Source organism: Mixophyes fleayi, chromosome 5, assembly GCF_038048845.1.
Source record: "Mixophyes fleayi isolate aMixFle1 chromosome 5, aMixFle1.hap1, whole genome shotgun sequence".
NCBI classification, from domain to species: domain Eukaryota; kingdom Metazoa; phylum Chordata; class Amphibia; order Anura; family Limnodynastidae; genus Mixophyes; species Mixophyes fleayi.
In genome coordinates this window covers 119,345,915-119,367,158 of record NC_134406.1, presented here as the reverse complement: position 1 = coordinate 119,367,158, position 21,244 = coordinate 119,345,915, and the positions used below count along the sequence as shown (strand labels likewise).

General features: G+C 41.9%; 1 protein-coding gene across 1 annotated transcript in view; it reads right to left on the bottom strand.

Annotated features, from left to right (window-relative positions):
• Positions 1-21,244, bottom strand: part of MTRR (5-methyltetrahydrofolate-homocysteine methyltransferase reductase) — a 209,374-nt gene that overhangs the window by 110,515 nt on the left and 77,615 nt on the right. Inside the window, exons 5-6 of the mRNA XM_075212756.1 lie at positions 7,644-7,986; positions 841-963 (exon numbers count right to left, since the gene is read on the bottom strand). Coding sequence (XP_075068857.1) covers positions 841-963; positions 7,644-7,986 — 466 coding nt within the window. The remainder of the gene's footprint in view (positions 1-840; positions 964-7,643; positions 7,987-21,244) is intronic.

Below are 21,244 nucleotides of genomic sequence, written 5' to 3'. Positions count from 1 at the left end.
ATGAAACCATTTTTAGCTAAACCATAAATAACAGTACATGACAAGGAACATTCATAAATGATTATAAAATCATTGGCATTGGGTACAACCTAACCTAAATAAAGGGGTAGGGATATAAATGTATGCACATGGTGGCTGTATTGTTTGTTCATTATGTAATTGAGAGAGATTTTTTTTCACTTACCCGGCATGCGTTCCAACAACAGGAAGTTCGGCATTTGGAACGCAAGCCAAACTTCCTGTGTTGGAACGCATATGCAGAAGTTGAAGCCGAGGGACCGGACACCAGGTAAGTTCACCCGTGTATAAGCCGAGTGGCCTTTTTCAGCATACAAAAGTATGCTGAAAAACTCGGCTTATACACGAGTATATACGGTATATATAGTCCTGTTTATTTAAACTGTTTTGATATCAGCAATAATAATTGTGACATATAATATTTTGTTTTTTGTATACTGAGGCAATTCAAATGTCTGAGCAATTCTTTGTTGATATTTTGTAATATAACTTTTTCTAATAAAAAAGGAATATATAAAAACATTTCTCTACATAAGGCCATGCATGCGTGTACCGAGCTGGAATACTCGTTGTTGCTGATAATTGTCTAACCTCTAACTGAAGAAGTGATATTCTGGCAGCAATCACCTAATCTCCAGCAAATTCTTTTATATTCAGTTGTGTACTACTACATACGTCAAATGATTCACTTGTAGGAGTTGTAGTGAAATAAAAAAAATAAAAATTTAATAATAATAATAATAATAATAATAATATAATAATAATAATGATAATAATAATAATAATAATAATAATAATAATAATAATAATAATAAAAGTTACCGATATATCAAGCTCCAGCATCAAAGTAGTTTTTACAGCATCCTCTGTAGAGAGCCGCTTAGAGTGGCTGATGGGAACTGTGAAAACAACTTCTTCTGGATATAACAATGATGCGTGAGCATCCTATAATGAAAGGAAAGAAGTTAACATTTGCACAACATTATATTTTTGTTTACACCATTCAAAAAATCAAAATGACAGTCCAATAGGCATATGCACCCTCATGTGTCTCCACGCCCTGTACACAACCTGAGGCTTTTCCCTCTTGTCCCTAAATAGTCACAACATGCCTGTTATAGATGACATCACAGTATCTGATTGATTTATTGGATGCTCAATAATGTCTACGTATACTGACCTTACTGTCATGAAGACCGAAAAGCCAAGTGGTTCATGTGCACTTAATATATATATAACATACTACCATAAGATTTACATTTCTAGGCTTTAAATAAATTCTATTACATAGCAATGATACAAGCATGCAATTTACACCTCAGACATATTAAGTTTTTATTATGATATTTTTATTATCATCCTTTTTCTATAAAGCACTGTTATATTATAATGCAACACTGTACATTGAGGGGATCAATACTTTCAATTATTGCTATTAAATATTTTCTGCTTTCAATTTTTTCATTAGAAGTATGTTTTACTATATACTAGTCACAGGTATTCGTAGACATCCACATGTGGGACTTTAAATTACAATTTCCTTAAAGACCCTTACACACAGATTCTGCTATACATTTACACAGTATGAATAGACCCATACACATTTAAATGTACATCACAGAGACAATGACACGTAGATCAGGAGAGATTGCATGCATATGTTGAGCTTTATTATTTTATATATATATATATACATATATATATATATATATATCTATATATATATATATATATATCTATATATATATATATATATATATATAAAAAGATCAGGAGCGTGTGAACCACAATTATCAACGTGACTATGGACATAACTTGTTAACTCAGGTGATTAATGATTAGTGATTAAGGGTTTGACTAGTTAACAGCTCCCATGTGAATTACGCACTATATAAAGATAGACCATCAAGAGGACAATGCTGAACTTGAGAAAGTTTCATAGAGAACAAAACGCATTGAGCTAAGGAAAATTATACTATACATCGAAGTCTTGACATTTGATTATAGTCTTTTGCATATCCTAATTATTTGTCATTTTAATATGTTTTAATTGTGAGCTGATGGGCATCTAAGCAAGCGGACAGGATCCACTACAGCTGTGCACAGACACACTGCTGCCACACTATCTAGATCCTATCGAGTTGTGTATGTACACAATACCAAGGAGGACATACAACAATCTACTTATCAATCATCAGTCGGAAATCTGGAGACCTGCAAGACAAAGGAACCACAAGTTTCCAGTTAACAACCTAATTTTAAGTGCACAATGTGCCTATTTTATAGTTTATTTAGCAAGTCAGAATATACACGAATACTGGATTCATACTTTTTTTCTACATGTATACTCCATGAAACTATATTTGGACTGTACAGAGTCAATGGGGATTCAATATACAACAGAATCAAGTGGACCCGAGTCACTGAAAGTTATACAAGGGTCAGAATCACAAGAAAGACATTCTGTTTCAAAGAATCAAATTGTTGGCGTCATTCTATTTGTGTGATTTTCATGACATGTATTATTGAGACTAACAACAGAATATCATTTAATTTAATTTCATATTAGAAGTATATATATAAGATACGTGCTCAGGTATTTCTGTGAATTGAATAATACTCTTCTCTGCAGTCCTGAAAAGAACTGGTGGCCACGTGACCTCGGAAGGGAAAGAAGCATTCTGGATACTTGTGGTCAGCAACATAGAGCCCGAGTGCACCCCCAAATACCAGATCAACAGTCCTAGGTAAGCCCTTAAATTAGGGGTGCTTTGTTTTTGGATCATTAGTAAAGTAGTCATTTAGTAATATTTTCCATTGAGCAAGTGAAAGGGAAGAAAGATAATGAGGTCCAGCATCAGGCCTGTGGACTATTCTCTTGTACATTCCCTCACTGAACTCTACCAATTAGCAGAGACCTTTTCTTAAGATCACTATTTGCAGGATGGACGCTGGTTGTACGAATTGCAACATCTTTAAATAGAGGATGCAAGGGAGCTCCAGGGGTGTGTGTCAGTGCTTCTAAAAGCTACTGCCATTGGAGTCACGGCTTCTGGATTACAAGTTTTTCTTGGGATTGCATACTTGTTTGCTCTGCCTGGCTTATTCTATAATAGTAGACTTGCAAACATGTTGGCTCTGATAAACAGCAACTCAATCAGACTCCCGTGGTCCTACACAACCATATCATATATTTGGATCGGTTAGGCATTAATCATGGACAGTATTGGAAAGTTTAGTGGTAAACTGGTCTTTATTGGGATCTGTTGGTCTGGCTTATATTCAAATGTTTTTATCCTCTTGCCGATTTAGAGAACTTGTATAAGGCAAATCTCTAATAAAGATACTGTTGTATCTTTCCCTGTTTCCTGTCTGCGTGACTTGAGCTAGAAGTCCCAGGGTACACCCTGTGAGTTTAGGATCCAACAACCCGGGTCTTAGCATAGAGCGCTGAGACCTATTGGGAGAAATTCTTCACATGGATGTTCAAGAGAAAATGAGTAGTTGATACTTGTTTATAAGCACTGAGGTTATGCAGAGAAGAATATAATTATTTTGTGTGGATTCTTGGGATACCACTGTCTTTCCAGACTGTCAGGATTCACTAGGATGAGTGGGGTCCTTCTGTTCTGCCTGGGACTTATGGTACTTCACCCAGAGGCACGGAATCTAACAAAGTGGAAGGTTTTCACCAGAGGTTCCCGCAAGGGAATTTGGGCTTGGCAGCTTCCACCCTGCAGGTCACGGCCCTCTAAGGGAGTTCCCTGTGAGCGGTGATAGAGAACCTAGTATAGAGAAGAATGAAGGCACTAGATAGCCACAAATTAGTAGGATTATTGAGTAATGCTCAGTGATGGTCCACAGAGAGATAGTAGGTGATTTGCAGCAGCACACTTGGAGAGATAGTAGCAATGATCTGCAGTAGTTACCACTAACGAGTGGAGCAGGTAATAGGTGATTGCAGCAGCACGCTTGGAGAGATGACAGCGATAAACTGCAGGAGTTGCCACTAACGAGTGGAGCAGGTAATAGGTGATCTCAGCAACAGAGTGCATTCGGGTTACTGGGTGACACAGACACAACTATGATTTCAGCGGCAGAAGAGCTCTCTGGTGACGTTCTCAGGCAGCAGATACTAACTCTAAGAATAGTCTAGCTGCTTTGTTGCTATCTTGTAACAAGCCAGGTGCCTTGATTCAGAAAATATCGGGGGGGGGGGGGGGGGAAGGATCCAACAGTCTGCTGCAAGATTGAAGGGTTAAGTGTTTCCCTTCCTACTCATCCTGTTAATACTTTAAGGATATAATGAGCTACAAACCAGGAACAAATTAGGATACATTAGGCAAAGTAATGCTAGTTCATCTAAACAGCCCTTTTGGGTATTCAGGCTTAAAGATAGGAGGCCAGGTCAAAAAAAACTTACAATGACTACTCCTGGCTCTGATCTAATTGATTCTAGTGGGCGGCAGGACCACATATTATACAGAAGCCTGGACACATTCAGTATCACTGGTTCTGGACATTGTCAGGAAATGATGCAAAATAGTTACAATATTCACAACAAATTCAAGTACCACAGTCTGGGGGCTCATATCCTGACAAAAACAAAGAGAAAGGAGGGACTAGGAGCAACACTACGATGGTAGAAGTAACAAATATATCCTGGGCAAAGGAAGATTTGAGGTATCTCGGCCCTCTACTTTGCAGAAAAGCAACTTGTCATTAAATATTATATCAACTAAAACAAGATGATCCAGAAGAGTGGACTCAGAAATTTAAGTATTCTTCATGTAAAGAATGTTTGGTCTTCCACAAACAGATCTACGGGTGACAGATGAAAACAAGATAAACATGCTTGTCTCTCTCCACAAAGTTCCAGGAACATAGAAAAAGGATGCCCCATCAATCCCAACTGACCCTTCAGCTAGGCTGTGTCTTCCCCGTTACCCTTCATTGCTCACACCCTAAAAAAAAGTGGTTTAAAAAAAACCCCTAAAAAAAAAAACAACAGAGAAGGCAGAAATCATATATATTCTTCCATTCTGGTCACAGAGCTCATCACTCACAGTACACTGGAAGATGCTTCTAGGACAACCTTGGCCTCTACCTTCTCGGACAGATCTTCCATAAACAGGCCCAATTCTTCATCCAAATACAGAGACGCTAGTTTTGAAGTTAATGGATGTTGCGCAGTCATTGTTGAGACAGAAGAGAATATCACACTACAGTCTACACCAGGGGTGGGCAAACCTGTCCTCAAGGGCCATATCCAGTTCATGTTTTTAGGATTTCTGTCTGTAGAAACAGGTGGGATAATTACTGACCCAGCCAAATAGATTAACTCAGCTGTACATGATTAAAGAAATCCTAAAAACATGAACTGGATATGGCCCTTGAGGACAGGTTTGCCCACCCCTGGTCTACACTACAGTCTGACTACTGTCAGTTACTTTCTATTATAAAATTTGGAAGAAAATTATCATGCGGTGCATATCATGCTGCATCCAGCTTCAGCCAATTTTTTACATACTCTTGATTTTCTTCATGATGGCCTTAGCAAAGGTCTCAATCTCACAACTTTGATGGTACAAATTTCTGCACTTAGTCTCTTTTTTTGGGCGCATTACCAGGTTTTTTCAAGCAGTGAAGAGAATGCATTCTGTAAAAAGTCCTTTCTAGCACCCTGGGATCTCAACTTCGTTCTTAACTTGTTCACGGGTGATCCGTTGAACCACTGTAAGAGGTTTCCTTTAGGTGGCACACACTGAAAGTAGTGGGTTTTTTTTGTGGCAATTATCTCTGCTCATGAAGTTGGAGCACTGCAGTCTTTATGGTGCAAGAAGCCTTTTTGAATGTCTATACAGACAAGGTGGTGCGAAGAACGAATCCAGCCTTCTTACCTAAAGTAGTGTCCTCTTTGCATATTAACCAATGAGGAGATTATACTTCCATCCTTCTGTTCACAATTAGCAGTTTACAAAGAAAGTTACACACATTGGTCTTAGTAGAGCAATCTTTGTGTGTATATATGCAGAACAGAAGAATTTAGGAACACTAAACAATTCTTTGTGATTCTGACAGGACCTTGGAAAGGGTATGCTCCATCCAAATAAGACCATCTCAAGTGGATTAGAGAAGTTATTATACAAGCGTATAAGAGAAACTGACATAAGGTGCCAGAAATACTGGAGGCTCAATCAACCTCTTGGGCATGTAATACTCAGGCCTCAAAAGCTGACCTCTGCAAATCAGTGGGGTATCACCACCAGACATCTACTGATGGGAGACAAATTCATCACACACCTACTCAATAAATTCTTGAATTATGCAGAATATGTGACTGATACAGGTATTTTTGTAGCCCTCCCTATTGCTTGCATACATTCCATTTCTAAGGCTGCCATAGAGGATTGAAAAGAAAAGAAGTGAACTATATTTACCATTACTTCATTTACCTCAAAATACTTCATGGCAGGCTAACCCAACATGTTCACTATGATGAGGTAATATTTTTCAGGAAAAGCTTGGAGGAGCTGTTCTATATACTACCGGGAGGCATGTTTTATTTCATATCTCTACCTAAGGATAGAAGAGACTAACTATTGTCAAGTCCTCCATCAGGTATTTTGACGAAAAGGAAATAACAGTAAATATAATTTGCTTCTATTTTAAGGGGCCATAACGTTTGAACATTACAACTGATCTGCATGAAATCTGGCAAGCAGAGGGACTGGAAAGTGGATTTTGTTTCAGGATAATCACTTCAGTCAATTTTGAAATCAAACAATTTAAAAAGCAAAAGGTTAATCTTGTCTGACCTTTTTCCATAAATCTTGGCCTGGGTGAAATTTCATGTTGGGCTGTGCTTCATTTTGTTTAAATGAAGTTTCTTCCTTTTACCAATATATAGATATTTACAGTACCAATGTACAATTAAAGTTTATGAAAGCAGCACACACTGTATAAATTGTCAGTGTGGGGAGCATTGCGCTAGAAGACTGTTCAATGTTTTCATGCCACCCCTCTCTTCACACAGTGAAAAATTTCTTTAAAAAAATAGAAATAAAACTAACAAGGGATTTCATTGAAAAGGTGAACACCTATGTGTGCCTCCCTTGTAAAACATTATATATGCACCAGCCCACTACTTGCGGAAGAGCAATCCCTGCAATCATGAGTGTTGGGAGTGAGGCTTTCAACCAATCAGAGCAAAGACGACCGTTTATATAAGAGATTGTCCTCTGAAAATCTGTCAGCATGCACTGGAATGACACTGAAGAAAGCATCAAAACTGCAGAAGATACAAGACTCCGAAATCAGAAGAAAGATGACAGTGAAAGACAAGAAAGGAAGATTATCTAAGAAACTAACATTTTCAAGTCTTTCCTAGCTTTCACTGCACCAAATTGGTTTGTATGACCTACATCAATCAAGCCTGGCCAATCTGTGAATCTCCAGGTGTTGTGAAACTGTGAGTCCCAGCACATCCTGCCACACACCCTGCCATCTATCGCCTAGCAGAGCATGCCGGGCTTATAGTTTCACAACACCTGGGTAGCCACCTAATCTACATAATCTTGTGTGCTATCTGTTTTGAGACATAAAAACTGCCATCATTTACTTACCTTTACTTCACAATCAAGAATATGTACATCCAGATATGGATGGGGAAGAGAAGACACATTGAGGCTACATTGAGAGAGAGGTGGCACTGAGTGAACAAGTGACAGCTCAACACCTTTGCAAGTGTCTGACATCGAACTTCTTAGCAATGTGTCGTTTGGTGATAATGAACTTTCAGGGCTATTAGTCTGTATCTGCAAGTCCATATTTCCTGGTACACTGTTATTATTATTGGTTACATCCTTGACAGCTCCATTCATTTCTTGATTCCCTGCCCTATCCAAGAATTCGTTCTCCAGAGCAACCCAAAGACCTTCAATCCATGGGTCCACAACCACCTCCAATCTGATAAAAAAAAAAAAAGTGTACAAAAACAGAAAGTAGCACTTTATGTATTAATCATTACCTGATAGACAGACTTTATTAAAATTAAAAGTAATGTGCTGAATGCTTTTGCAGAACACCCAATACCAGTACTGTGAATATACTGTATATCCTACTGTATATAAATATTCTTACCTTAGCTGCACCAAAGTCTGAGCTGAATTAATAAGATGTATTTTTATTTCTAACAACTCCATGGTTTGCTGGCTTCTCACTGCTTGTTTAACACTTTTATTGCTATTCTTTGCTGGGGGAGTTTATTGACGGTTTGATTGAAGACACTGATCAGATGTGTTTGTTAACCATATATAATCATCATCATTTATTTATATAGTGCCACCAGATTCTGTAGCGCTTTACAATTGGGTACATACAGTAATAAAACAATAATGGTTAATACATACATACGTAGAGGTAAAAAGGCCCTGCTCGCAAGCTTACAATCTATGGGACAATGGTTTGATACACAAGGGTAAGTGCTCCATCATATTGAAAATTTGTCCAGCTAGAAAGCAAAGGTTACAAAGTATTTAGTGGGCTGCATGTTCAGTCATACAACTATGTTGGTCAGAGGGTTGTTGTCTTGTGTTAGCTGTATAATGGGTGGTAATAGGGTAACCTAGGGAGATTAAGAGGGTGGTAGAGGAATACTATAAGCTTGTCTGAAGAGGTGGGTTTTCAGAGAACGCTTGAAGGTTTGAAGCCTAGAGGAAAGTCTTGTGGTGCGAGGGAGTGCATTCCATAAGGTGTGTGCAGCCCGATAAAAGTCCTGTTATCAAGAATGGGAGGAAGTGATGAGAGTTGAAGAGAGACGCAGATCTTGATCGGAACCGAGGTGTGGAGTTGGGAGATATTTTGAGACAAGTAAGGAGATGTATGTTGGTGCAATTTTGTTGATGGCCTTGCATGTTAGTAGAAGAATTTTATATTGGATTCATTGAAAAACAGGCAACCAATATAGAGACTCAGATGCAAAACGATTTGCAAGGAAAATCAATCTAGCCGCTGTGTGCAAAATAGATTGTAGGGGCTCGAGTCTGATTTTGGGAAGACCAGTAAGGAGGGAATTACAATAATAGATGCGGGAAATAATGAGTGCATGAAATAAAGTTTTTGCAGTGTCTTGTGTGAGATATGTACATATTCTGAAAATGTTTTTTAGATGTATGCAGCATGATGTAAATATAGAGTTGATGTGGGGAACAAAGAACAGTTGCGAGTCAAGGAATACACCTAGGCAGCGAGTTGCGGAGTGGGATTTATGGTCATGTTGTCAACAGAAATAGAAATGTCAGGCAGTAATCTATTGTTGGGTGGGAATATTATTAATTATGTTTTTGAAAGATTGAGTTTGAGTTTGTGAGAGGACACCCAAGATGAAATGGCAGATAGAAAGCCAGTAATGCGAGACAGCACAGATGGTGAGAGATCAGGAGAGGGTAGATAAATTTGTGCATCATCCTCATAGAGATGATACTGAAATCCAAAGGAGCTTATTAGTTTTCCTAGAGAAGTGGTGTAATCATTGTAGAATATCGTCAAGCCAGGGATGGCTGCTTAGCTAGTGTGTATAGTTCTAAGTGTGTGTAGTTCAACAATACAAGGACAACAGTCAGCATTCACCTGAAACTCCATATTCTACTGCTGATGTTTCCATCTCTTCCTAGATGCAAGCTTCACACCACATGAAGACTGGTTTGGATTTAACTTATTTCCTTCTCAGTTCATGAAAATTTGTTTTATCTGTCAGTTTAATTTCCCTGCAACATCCCTTCTGTTTAATCAACCTGATGTACCCTGTAGTAGGGAGCAGACGTGTGTTTTTGTCACACAGGGCCTGAGTCATTAAGGAGAGCAAAGCATAAAAAAGGAGTAACATTTGCACCTGGGCAAAACCATGTTACATTGGAGGGGGAGGTAAATTTAAAATGTGGGGACAGATTCATAGTTGGGGTAGGACATGTCCTAGATCAACTTTAAATTTCAGTGTAATAATAAAGCTATCAAGTATTTGTGTGCTAGATGAAAAAACAGCCAGTATTTAACTTATGTGCAAAATAATAAACTAATTTGCACCCCTTTCATTGTAACATGGTTTGTCCCAGAGAACATTTACTCCTTTTTTGTCTTAATGACTCAGGCCCACAGTGTTTAGAAATTACAGTCAAACAAGACAGTTCAACAAATATTGAAGAAATCTAGAAATAATCTACATCTGCTGCAGTCTTACTCTGCTAATTCTCTAAAAGCAATCCTGAGAACTGATCAAAGGAGCAAGGAATATTCAAAACGGGTCAAAGACCGCAGCCAGGGAACGCAACGTGTCAGCTAGACCATAATTTGTAATATTTTGACATGATGCCTTGGGACTGGTAAGTGAAGCGCTCGTCATCCACAGCTGCATTATCCAAGGCTACCCAGGCACCAAAGTCAGGCCCGTCCCATGCCATCCACACTCTAGCTATTGCAACCTTAGACAGAGCCAAAAGATTAAGGATGTACCTGGTTGCATACCTCCACAAACAGCAAATCAACTCCTAAACCAAACAAAATAAAAAATACAGGTCTTGGGGTACAGTAGTGGAATATCAATACCTGTGTCTTGTATACACACATTATCTGCGACCAAAAGTCTCCTACCACAGGACAGCCCCAGAGTAGGTGCCAGAAAGTAGTGGAGGTACCTCTGCATTTTGAACAGTTAAGAGTCAGATCAGGCACCCATCTGGAACAGCCTGTGGGGAGAGTAATACACTATGTAAAATATACAACTGGACCTGCATATACCTGGTACAAGAGGTGGCCTCACGAGCACTATCAAGCACTTAGTAATCGTGGGAATGGTGTTTTGGGTACAAGAATTTTGGTTGCAGGACCATTTTAATTAAATTGATCCTATATTGGATTAGTTGAAAAAAAGGCAACCAATGTAGAGACTGACAGAGTGACTCAGCAGTGACACAGTCAGGGGCAGTCTTGTCCAGGTAGAGATCTTTGCCCGAAGATAACTGATCACTGGATTGATGTTTAATGGTATATAGTCAGTGGGCAAATTTGTGATCCATATTCCTAGGTATTTAATGTCTACCACGTCCCCAGCCGAGAACACAGATTTCAGGATGTGCACGAATCAAACATGCCAAACAGGGCTGGAGAGAGAGGGCACCCCTGACTAGTGCGCCTGCCCAGCACGAACGCAGAACAGGTATGACCATTTACACTAATTCTGGCTGTAGGAGCCGAATATAATAACCTCACCCAGGACAAAAACATGGGACAATTACCAAATTTATACATGACTGCCCACAAATATTTCCATTTCACAGAATTAAAAACTTTAGCTGCGTCTAGGGATACAATTACTGCTCCATTCCCGTGACCGCCAGGCATCTGTAGATGGGTATAAAGGCACCAAAGGATGATGGCTGTAGACTTTCCTGGCATAAACCCTGTCTGGTCTGGGTGGATCAGCTGAGCAATAACCGTGTTTAGTCCCATGGTGAGTTGTCAACAGGAAAATAGGCCTATAAAATTGAGGCAGCAGAGGGTCCTTGTCTGGCTTAGGGATGGCCACTATTACTGCCTCAGACATGAATGGCGGCAGAACAGTTGCCTCATAAAATTTGTTATAATGTTTCAATAGTGTAGGGATAAAGAAGGTGCCAAATATTTTGTGCAGCTCCATCGGCAGTCCATCCACACCCGGGCCTTGTTACATGGAGAAGAGACTATGGCTGCCTCAATTTCCTCTGCAGTAATGTAGGCGTCAAGGGAATCCCCAGCCTCCAATGAGAGTCTGGGGAGATACACGCGTGACAGATAGTAATACAATTGGGATGTGTAATAGTCTGCCCCAATGGTGTACAAATCCTCATAGTAGGCTTGGATTACTATAGCATTTTTTTTGAAAGTGAGTAGTTCCTGACCAGTCAGTAATGGCAGATAGTATTTGTTTGCAGCTCCGTTCTGGCCAAATATGCCATGTGGCTTCCACTCTTGACACCCTGTGCATACATAGCATGTTTAAAGAAGAGGAGCCTATGGGCAGCCGATCAATGGGAAGCCTTGTTGACAAATATAACTGCTCCAAGAACTGGCAGTCCTGATCTAGTCTTAATTCCTCTGTTCTGGAGGACCTCTTTTGCCCCTCAATTCAATTAACCAGCGTACCACGGATGAACACTTTAAAAGGAATCCCAGAGGATTGGCAGGTTTACTGTGGCGGCATTGTGCGAGAAGAACCCCTCCCAGTCCGCAACCGGGTCGCCACCCATTCCCATAAGTGTGAGCCGAAATGGGTTAAGTTTCCAGAATCTAATCTCTAAACCAATAGCCAATCTCTCTAACCAGTTTGGCCGATCTGCTGGATATCAGGGCCTAATCCAGTGGTTCCCAAACTTTTGCAGTTTGCGGCACCCTTAGAGTCTCCAAATTTTTTCAAGGCACCCCTCCAAAATAATTAGTGAGCAGTCCTGTTTTAGAAGTAGTTGGGTCAAAAAATTGTAATAAGTATTTAGGTCACGGCAGAAATACTTATTTAGTTGTATGCAAAAATGCACCTCTGCATCCAGGCACTCTGCATCCAGGCACTCTGCCCCCTCTGCATCCAGGCACACTGCCCCCTCTGCATCCAGGCACACTGCCCCCTCTGCATCCAGGCACACTGCCCTCTGTCACGCTGTCCCCCTCCTCTGCCCTCTGTCACGCTGTCCCCCTCCTCTGCCCTCTGTCACGCTGTCCCCCTCCTCTGCCCTCTGTCACGCTGTCCCCCTCCTCTGCTCTCTGTCACGCTGTCCCCCTCCTCTGCCCTCTCTCCCCCTTTTTTTTAATGCCATGACACAACCCCCCACCAGATGGGTCTCTACCAGACATGCCACATCTGGATTACATTTTTTCGTCTGTGTGAGGACTAGGGATCTTTAAATACGATCATTAAAGTCCCCGTACATTCCATAAGAGGAGCCGAAGCCCCCCATACTTGTCAATCATTCCCCAATACATGTCATAGCTGGCTATACATTGTAGTTGAGAATAATCAGGAACTGCGCATTTCAAAGAGTTGCATTGGGAATATTCAAAGTATAAAAACATACCGCATTGCAGGAACACATAGCATTTTGCGATCAATCTTTTGAAATGTGGATCATACTGTAATGTGTTAGCTAAGTATACAAGTGGAACTATGTTAAACATCCTAACCACTAACCCAAACTCCCCCCGCCACCCTGCATAACTGGACAAAAACATTGGTATACTAAGTCCCCTAAACGTCACTTACCTAAACTAAGAAAACTCAAACAATCCCGACTATAAACTACGAGAGAGCTACCTAGTCCTAGCTTGTGACAAAGGACACTCCCTTAGTATAGCCTCCGCACACTGCCCAATTAGAGAAAAAAAGAGTAGAATATAATGTTACATCCCTTCTACTCAAATTAAAGCAGGAAAAACAAAAACAGTATATTCGTCAAATTAACTCAAACTGAGAAAAGTCCTAATCTCGCCTGGTGCCCAGCCCGGGCATGCCGTTCAGCCAGTCCATGGCCTCCTTGGGAATAGAGAAAAAGTGGGAGCGCCAGACTGCCACCACTTGTAGCCTCGCTGAGAAGAGCATTGCATATGGTAGTTGTAAGTCCCGGAGCCGCCACTTAATTTGGATAAATTGGGCTCTACTCTTTTGAACCTTAATAGCGAAACCTGGATAGACGGATACTACATGATTTTCGTATTTGAGGGGTCCTTCCATTCAGACCAGATGAAGTACGGTGTCTCTGTCTCTCTAATAAAGCATCTTAGCTATGAACGTGCGAGCAGGGACCCCCGGCTGAGGCTGGGGTGAAAGGCGATGCGCCCGCTCTACTGTAAACTGATGCATGACGGTCTCCCTGCCAAACTCACGGATAAGCCAAGCCTCCAGGAATGTTTCAGGGGCTGAACCCTACGCACGCTCGGGAAGACCTACAAAACGGATTTTATTTCTGCGGAGCCGGCCCTCCATGTCAAACATTTTCTGTTTACACATGTTAACTTGAGTGGCCAAGTCTAATTTCTCTCCTCATGGGGGCTGCAACATGTTCTAGTGAGGATATACGATGCTCTGCCTCTCAAAATCGCTCCATCATTTTTCATAGATCTTGAGATCAGATTGCACCTCACCGTTGCGATCCGTGACCCGCTTTTCAGAGGAAATTATAGCAACAAGGACTTGATGGATGGAATTGGGGTCCTCCGTGGGTGCAGAAGGGCCGTCAACTGTGGGTGTAGCCGGCTTTGTGGAGCCATATGCCTCTGTGGATTGAGCCGCTGAAGATGCTCGAGCATATTTCTCCAGTTTTACAGCTGCAGTTGAGGCATTAGTCTTGCCCATGTTTAAGAAAAAAGAGGGGGCCAAAGGTGATTCAGGGCCAGCAAACCTATAAGCATACACTAAGACAGGAACCGCACAGGTATGGTATATGTGCGGGTAATTATAGTACAGGGCAACTCATTGTTGCAGGGGTTGACTGCTCAGGGGTTTATGAAGCGTGTGGTGGAAAAAATGTCAGTGAGTCAGAACATTAATTGTGAAGCACCATCAGATGGAAGCAGAACTCCTCAGTACTTGTTGTGTAACACAGCAGCAGCTTGATCACTAATCTGTGCTGTATCTCTCTCCTCACATAAAGGATACTGTCCCTCCTACTTGCAGGCAGATCTTGATGGTTAATGGGATTGGATTGACCCACAATCAAGAAGGCATGGAGTATATATTATTGAGCACATTGTGGTGTTAATACAACATAAGTATTCCACAGGCTTAAAAGTTATGGTATCCTTATTTATTTCCAGTGAAGGATGAGAGGTGAGGACACTGGCAACACAAAGCTCCCAATCTCATGCGTCCACTTGAAGCCAGTCCATGTCCAGCCCTGCCGCTGTTTAGTGCCAGGAATGGTAGGAAAGTCAGTTATAATGCACATAGTCCGTCCCCTGCTTCAGTGCCAGGGGCTGTAATGGGTAATGTATACCTAAAATGCTCGTCAGGCAGCCACATAGTTACACGCCACATTGAATATATCATCCGTCAAGCTTACTGCAACACACACCTCTGTCCACATTGCCCCTTACTTGACTCACCTCTAGTTAACACTCATGAACTGTTGTCCTATTTAAATTCAATAGCTATAACAGCCTCACCCTGTCGCAAGAAACTAAAAAACATACACATCTTACAATGATCTTTCCCATCTTTTTTCCTCCCTGCTTCTATTAGCTGTTGATATATCACCAAATCCAGATCCCCTAACTTCCCACACACACACATATCTGAACACTATCGAAATCCAGTTACTCTCAAATGCAACACCTGTTTGCCCGCTCTTACAAAATCCTTTAAATGTGCAATTTGGAATGCACGCTCTGGTTGTAACGAACTTATCTCCATACACGACCTCTTCCTCTCAAATAACCTCAACTTTCTGGCAATAACGGAAACATGGCTCACACAATCAGACACTGACTCACCTGCAGCCCTTGGTGGCCTCAAATATTCACCCACACTCCCAGACCTGGAGGCAGACAAGGAGGTGGGGATGGACTACTCCTCTTCCTACAGTGCACATTCACAGTTCTACCAAATGTCCCATCACTCACGTCCACATCTTTTGAATTACATGCTATTCAGATTTTTAATCCATTCTCTATGCATGTTGCTCTGATCAATCGCCCCCCTGCAGAGCACCAACAATTTCTTGAGGATTTCTCTGCATGGCTCCCTCACTTCTTATCTTCTGACATCTCCACCAGCATCACGGTCGATTTCAACATCTCTATTGATAATCCAGGTTCCAATGCTGCTTCAAAACTACTCTCTAACTTCCTCACTTGACCTCTCCCAGTGGATTGAATCTGCTACTCATCAGGATGATCACTGTCTTGATCTTGTATTCTCTAGGCTATGCTCAGTTTCAAATTTATTTCACACTCCTTTCCCCCTCTTGGATCGTCACCATATTAGTTACTCACTCACTCCCAGTTCTTTAACCTCCCTGCTGTCAAACTCTTCCAAGCCTCCTCATACCCACAGGAATATTAACCTTATTGATTTCCAACTGTTTTCCACCTCTTTCTTGCCCAATTTCTACATTCTCCACCCCTGATATGGCAGTACCTCATTTTCACCAAACCCTAGCAATTGCCCTTAATCAAGTGGCACCAGCGACTCTTCCCACTCCGCGTAGACTTCGTTGTCAACCGTGGCACACTAAAGTAACATGAAATCTACGTCACTAGTGTAAATCTTGTACCTCTTATGATTAGAGCGCTTAAACTCCTATCGAAATGCTCTGGACACTGCAGAACAAACATACTTCTAATCTCTCATCTATGCCCAGGCCTCGACCCCTAAATGCTTTTTTAACACAATTAAAACTCTTCCAATCCAAACCCTCAGACAAAGAGCCTTCCATTCATAGGATATATTATATCCGGAACTGGTCTTCAAATGGACCCATCCAAGCTTAAAGACATCCTGGATTGGCCACAACCATCAGGCCTTAAAGCTACTCAGCGATTTCTAGGGTTCCCTAATTATTATCGACAGTTTATCAAGGGTTTCTCTTCATTAGTAGCTCCCATTACAGCCCTCACTTGTAAATCCGCCAATCCTAAAATCTGGACTCCCGAAGCAGTCAAAGCCTTCAAGGATCTCAAGACCTTATTCTCTACAGCTCCAATTCTTCTTCAACCAGACTGTCAACGGCCCTTTTTCGTAGAGGTGGATGCATCTTCCGTAGGGGTCGGAGCGGTACTATCTCAGAAAGACTCAGGTGGTAAATATCATCCTTGTGGGTTCTTTTCTCGTCGGTTTCTCCCTGCAGAAAACAATTATGGAATCGGCTATAAGGAACTCTTGGCGATCAAATTGGCCCTCTCTGAGTGGAGACATTTACTTGAGAGTGCTCAGTTTCCGGTAACGGTATACACCGATCACAAGAATTTACTTTATCTACGGTCTGCACATTGTCTAAACCCTCGTCAAGCCAGATGGGCCGACCGGTCCGCTTATGTCTTTACCTATTCCTGATATTCCATGGTCTCACATTTCAATGTGTCACGTGCCGGTCCCTTAGATAGGTGCCGGCATTGTGAATTTTCTCTATGAACTGCAGTTGGACTTGTTCCCATTCAGAGACACTACTTTTACACAGGTGTTCTTGGTTGCCTGATCTGGATCTCCTCCCCAATTTTTATTGGCTCTGGAGTATTATTTAAACTACCCAGGATCCTTGGCTCATTGCCTGTTCTTCGTGTTACTCAGCTTGTCTTTGTCCTGGTTACTATTACCTGTTCCTCTGCTTGGGCCTCCTGAGTCTACTGCTGCTGTTACCTGCTGGCTGGATTCCTGCTTATTACATCATTGCATCTGGTACCTGTAGTTCTACGCTGTATGCTGAATCTACCACTGTGGTTACCTGCTATTACATCTATGCATCTGGTACCTGTAGTCCTACGCTGGCCCGCTGAACTTTGCTGCTGTCAAGTCTACGGATTGAAACATCTTTCGTGAGTTGATTGCTCATACTCGGGTTGATTCTGTGCACCTGTCGCTGTATGTTCATGCTGGCTCCTGTTAAAAAGACTTTCCTGTGACTCCGCTCGCTGTACTGCTGCGGCTGCGCTCCATAGTGAGCTTGCCTTAAGTCTACTACTGTTGAACTTCTTCTTGTGAACTACTTTTGCATTTAAAGATATTTCTTTTATTGGATTATTGCTGGAAGATTAGCCTTATGGGCGGCACGCGATTTGGATATTTAGCTTTCCTATTGCTTCTAAGTAACGGACTGTTTGATGTGCTTTCTGCTCTACTTAATCAATTGGGATTGATACCAGTATATTACGCTGAGAATTATCGTGATACCTGTAACCACCTGCTACGTGGAATATATTACCATTCTTTCGGGACTGTTATTGACATCAGTAATCCACCTTCATCTGCCGTGTGTTACATTTCTGGATTCACGTATTCTCTAGTTGCCATCTTTATGTCTGGACTATTACTTGCCCATCCCATACAGTTGCTAAGAGTTACTAACAATTGAAGTATATATCGTGAATTGCATTCTGCCTGTATTCCATTGCCGTGTGTGCTTTACCTATGTTGTACATATTCTTCCGTTGCCATTATACCATCAGTCTATATATCTATTGTATCATCAAGCAATATATTCTTTAATTTTATTATCATCTCCAGTGTCTTATTGCTACTGTTATTCAGTCTGTGTGTTGCCTCCACTATCCTCTGCCACTCCTGAGTAAGATCTCTACAGACAGAGGCAAGGGATCGATAAAAAAAACTACTCAAATCGTGACACAATGGACTTTATCACGAACCTTCCGAGTTCTAAATGATGCACCGTCATCTGGGTCGTCACTGACCCGTTTTCTAAAGTAGCACATTTTGTTACCTTGAAGAAACTCCCCTCGTCTCCTGTCTTAGCGGATCTTTTTATTAAAGAGATTTTTCGACTTCATGGCTGTCCTACACACATAGTATCTGATCGTGGGTCACAATTTGTATCTAACTTCTTGAGAGCCTTTTGTCAAACACTAGGAACCAAACTGGATCTTTCATCTGCATATCATCCTCAGACTAATGGGTTAACTGAGAGGACTAATCAGGAATTGGAGAAGTTTCTAAAGTTTTACATCTCTGCCAATCAAGATAATTGGGTTGACCTTCTTCCCTGGGCAGAGTTCGCTCACAACTACCATTATCATGAAGCAGCCTCCAATTCCCCCTTCTTTATCTTGTATGGTTGTCATCCCAGGCTACCAGCCTTCTCTTCCTCACTCAGAGGTACCAGCGGTGGATTCTTTCTTTCGCAGGTTTTCTACCATCTGGGATCTAGTGAAAACCAGCCTGAGGAGATCCGCTATCCGCGCTAAGAAGGCGTATGACAAGAAGAAGAGGGTAGCTCCTCAATTCATCCCAGGGGACAAGGTGTGGCTATCCAACCGTAACATCCATTTGAAGATTCCTAGCAAGAAATTGGCTCCTAGATTCATCGGTCCTTTTGAAATATCTGAGGTTATCAATCCGGTGGCCTTTAGATTAAAGCTTCCTTCTTCATTACGTATTCCTAGTCTCTTCCATGTTTCTCTCAAACCTGTAATTAACAATCAATTCTCTACTACAGAGAGGTCTCCACCTCCTGTGGTAATTCAAGAACAGCCTGAGTTTGAAATCAAGCAAATTCTGGTTTCCCATCGTTCAAGAGGAGTTCTGCGGTTTCTAGTGGACTGGAAAGGGTACGGTCCCGAAGAACGTTCATGGGTTCCTGCTGCTGATTTACATGCCCCACAACTCCTGCGAGCTTCCCATAAGAAATTTTCCACCAAGCCGGTAAAGGTGACCGGAGTCCACCTTTTTTGGAGTGGGGTACTGTTACAAACTCCCCTGTCCCCATTCCAGCGCCGCGATCCTCTCTCTCTCTTACAGGTCTCGGCAAGTGCGGTCACATGACAGCACAGGGCGGGGAATTCAAAACTGCAACTATGAAAACCCTGCTCTGACGCCTGGGCAGCATCAGAGCAACTTCCTCTGTTCCCTGACTTGGTGTTTTCAGTGTGGATTCCTTGTGTACCAGACCTGCTTTGCTGACTTCCCAGACTTCGATGCTCCAGTGTACCAGACCCAGGCTTGCTGACCACGTATATCTCTCATTTCCAGTGTACCAGACCCAGGCTTGCTGATCACGTATATCTCTCGTTTCCAGTGTACCAGACCCAGGCTTGCTGACCACGTATATCTCTCCGCTCCAGTGTAGCAGACCCAGGCTACCTGACCACGTATATCTCTCCGCTCCAGTGTACCAGACCCAGGCTTGCTGACCACGTATATCTCTCTGCTCCAGTGTACCAGACCCAGGCTTGCTGTACCACACATTATCTATATCCAGTGTACCAGACCTCGGCTATCCTGACCACAGAGTGGTTCATACTTACCTTCCAGTTCCAGTGTGATCGTGAGCTACTCCCTACATCCTTACCTCTAGAGGCAGACCAGTGGACGGCGACCTGCGATCCTCTGCAGCGAAGCCCATCCCGCCTTGCGGCGGTTCTTGGCGAACACCAGGGGGTTCGTTAGACTCCGCAACAGCGGCCGGCCAGCGCTGATCTAGAGTAAGGCAAGTACTCCATATTTTATTATCTACATTACTGCATTGTTGCACACATTACATAACAGTTACACTGTAAATGGGAATGGGAGTACGTAATGGGCAGCACAGTGGCTAAGTGGGTAACACTTCTGCCTCACAGCGCTGGGGTCATCATTTCAATTCCAGACCATGGCCATATCTGTATGGAGTTTGTATGTTCTCCCCATATATGCGTGGGTTTCCTCCAGGTGCTCCGGTTTCCTCCCACACTCCAAAAACATACTAGTAAGCTAATTGGCTGCTATCAAAACTGACCCTAGTCTCTTTCTATGTCTGTGTGTGTGTGTGTGTGTGTGTGTGTGTGTGTGTGTGTGTGTGTGTGTTAGAGAATTTAGACTGTAAGCTCCAATGGGGAATGGACTGATGTGAGTTCTCTGCACTGCGCTGTGGAATAAATGGCGATGATGATGATGTAATGAGAGTGGAAGAGAGATGCAGATCTTGTGCAGAACGGAGTTGTCGAGTTGGGAGATATTTTGAGACTAGTGAGGAGATGTATGTTGGTGCAGCTTTGTTGATGGCATTGTAGGTTAGTAAGAATTTAATATTGGATTCAGATAAAAAAACAGGCAACCAGTGTAAAGACAGAGTGATTCAGCAGAGGAATAACGATTTGCAAGTAAATTCAATCTGGATGCTGCATGCAAAATAGATCGTAAGGGTTTCAGTCTGTTTAGGGGAAGACCAGTAAGGAGGGAATTGCAATAGTCAATTTGGAAGATGAGTGCATGAATTCAGGTTTTTGCATTCTCTTGTGTAAGATATGTGTGTATTCTTGAAATGTTTTTTTAGATGTATGTTACATGATTTAAATATAGAGTCACTGTGGGGAATAAAGGATAGTTGTGAGTCAAGGATTACACCTAGGCAGTGAGCTTGAGAGGTGGGGTTTATGGTCATGTTGTCATCAAAAATAGAAACCTCAGGCAGGACGTTTCTATTGGTGGGTGGGAATATTATTAATTCTGTTTTTGAAAGATTGAGTTTTGGTTGGCAAGAGGACATCCAAGATGAAATGG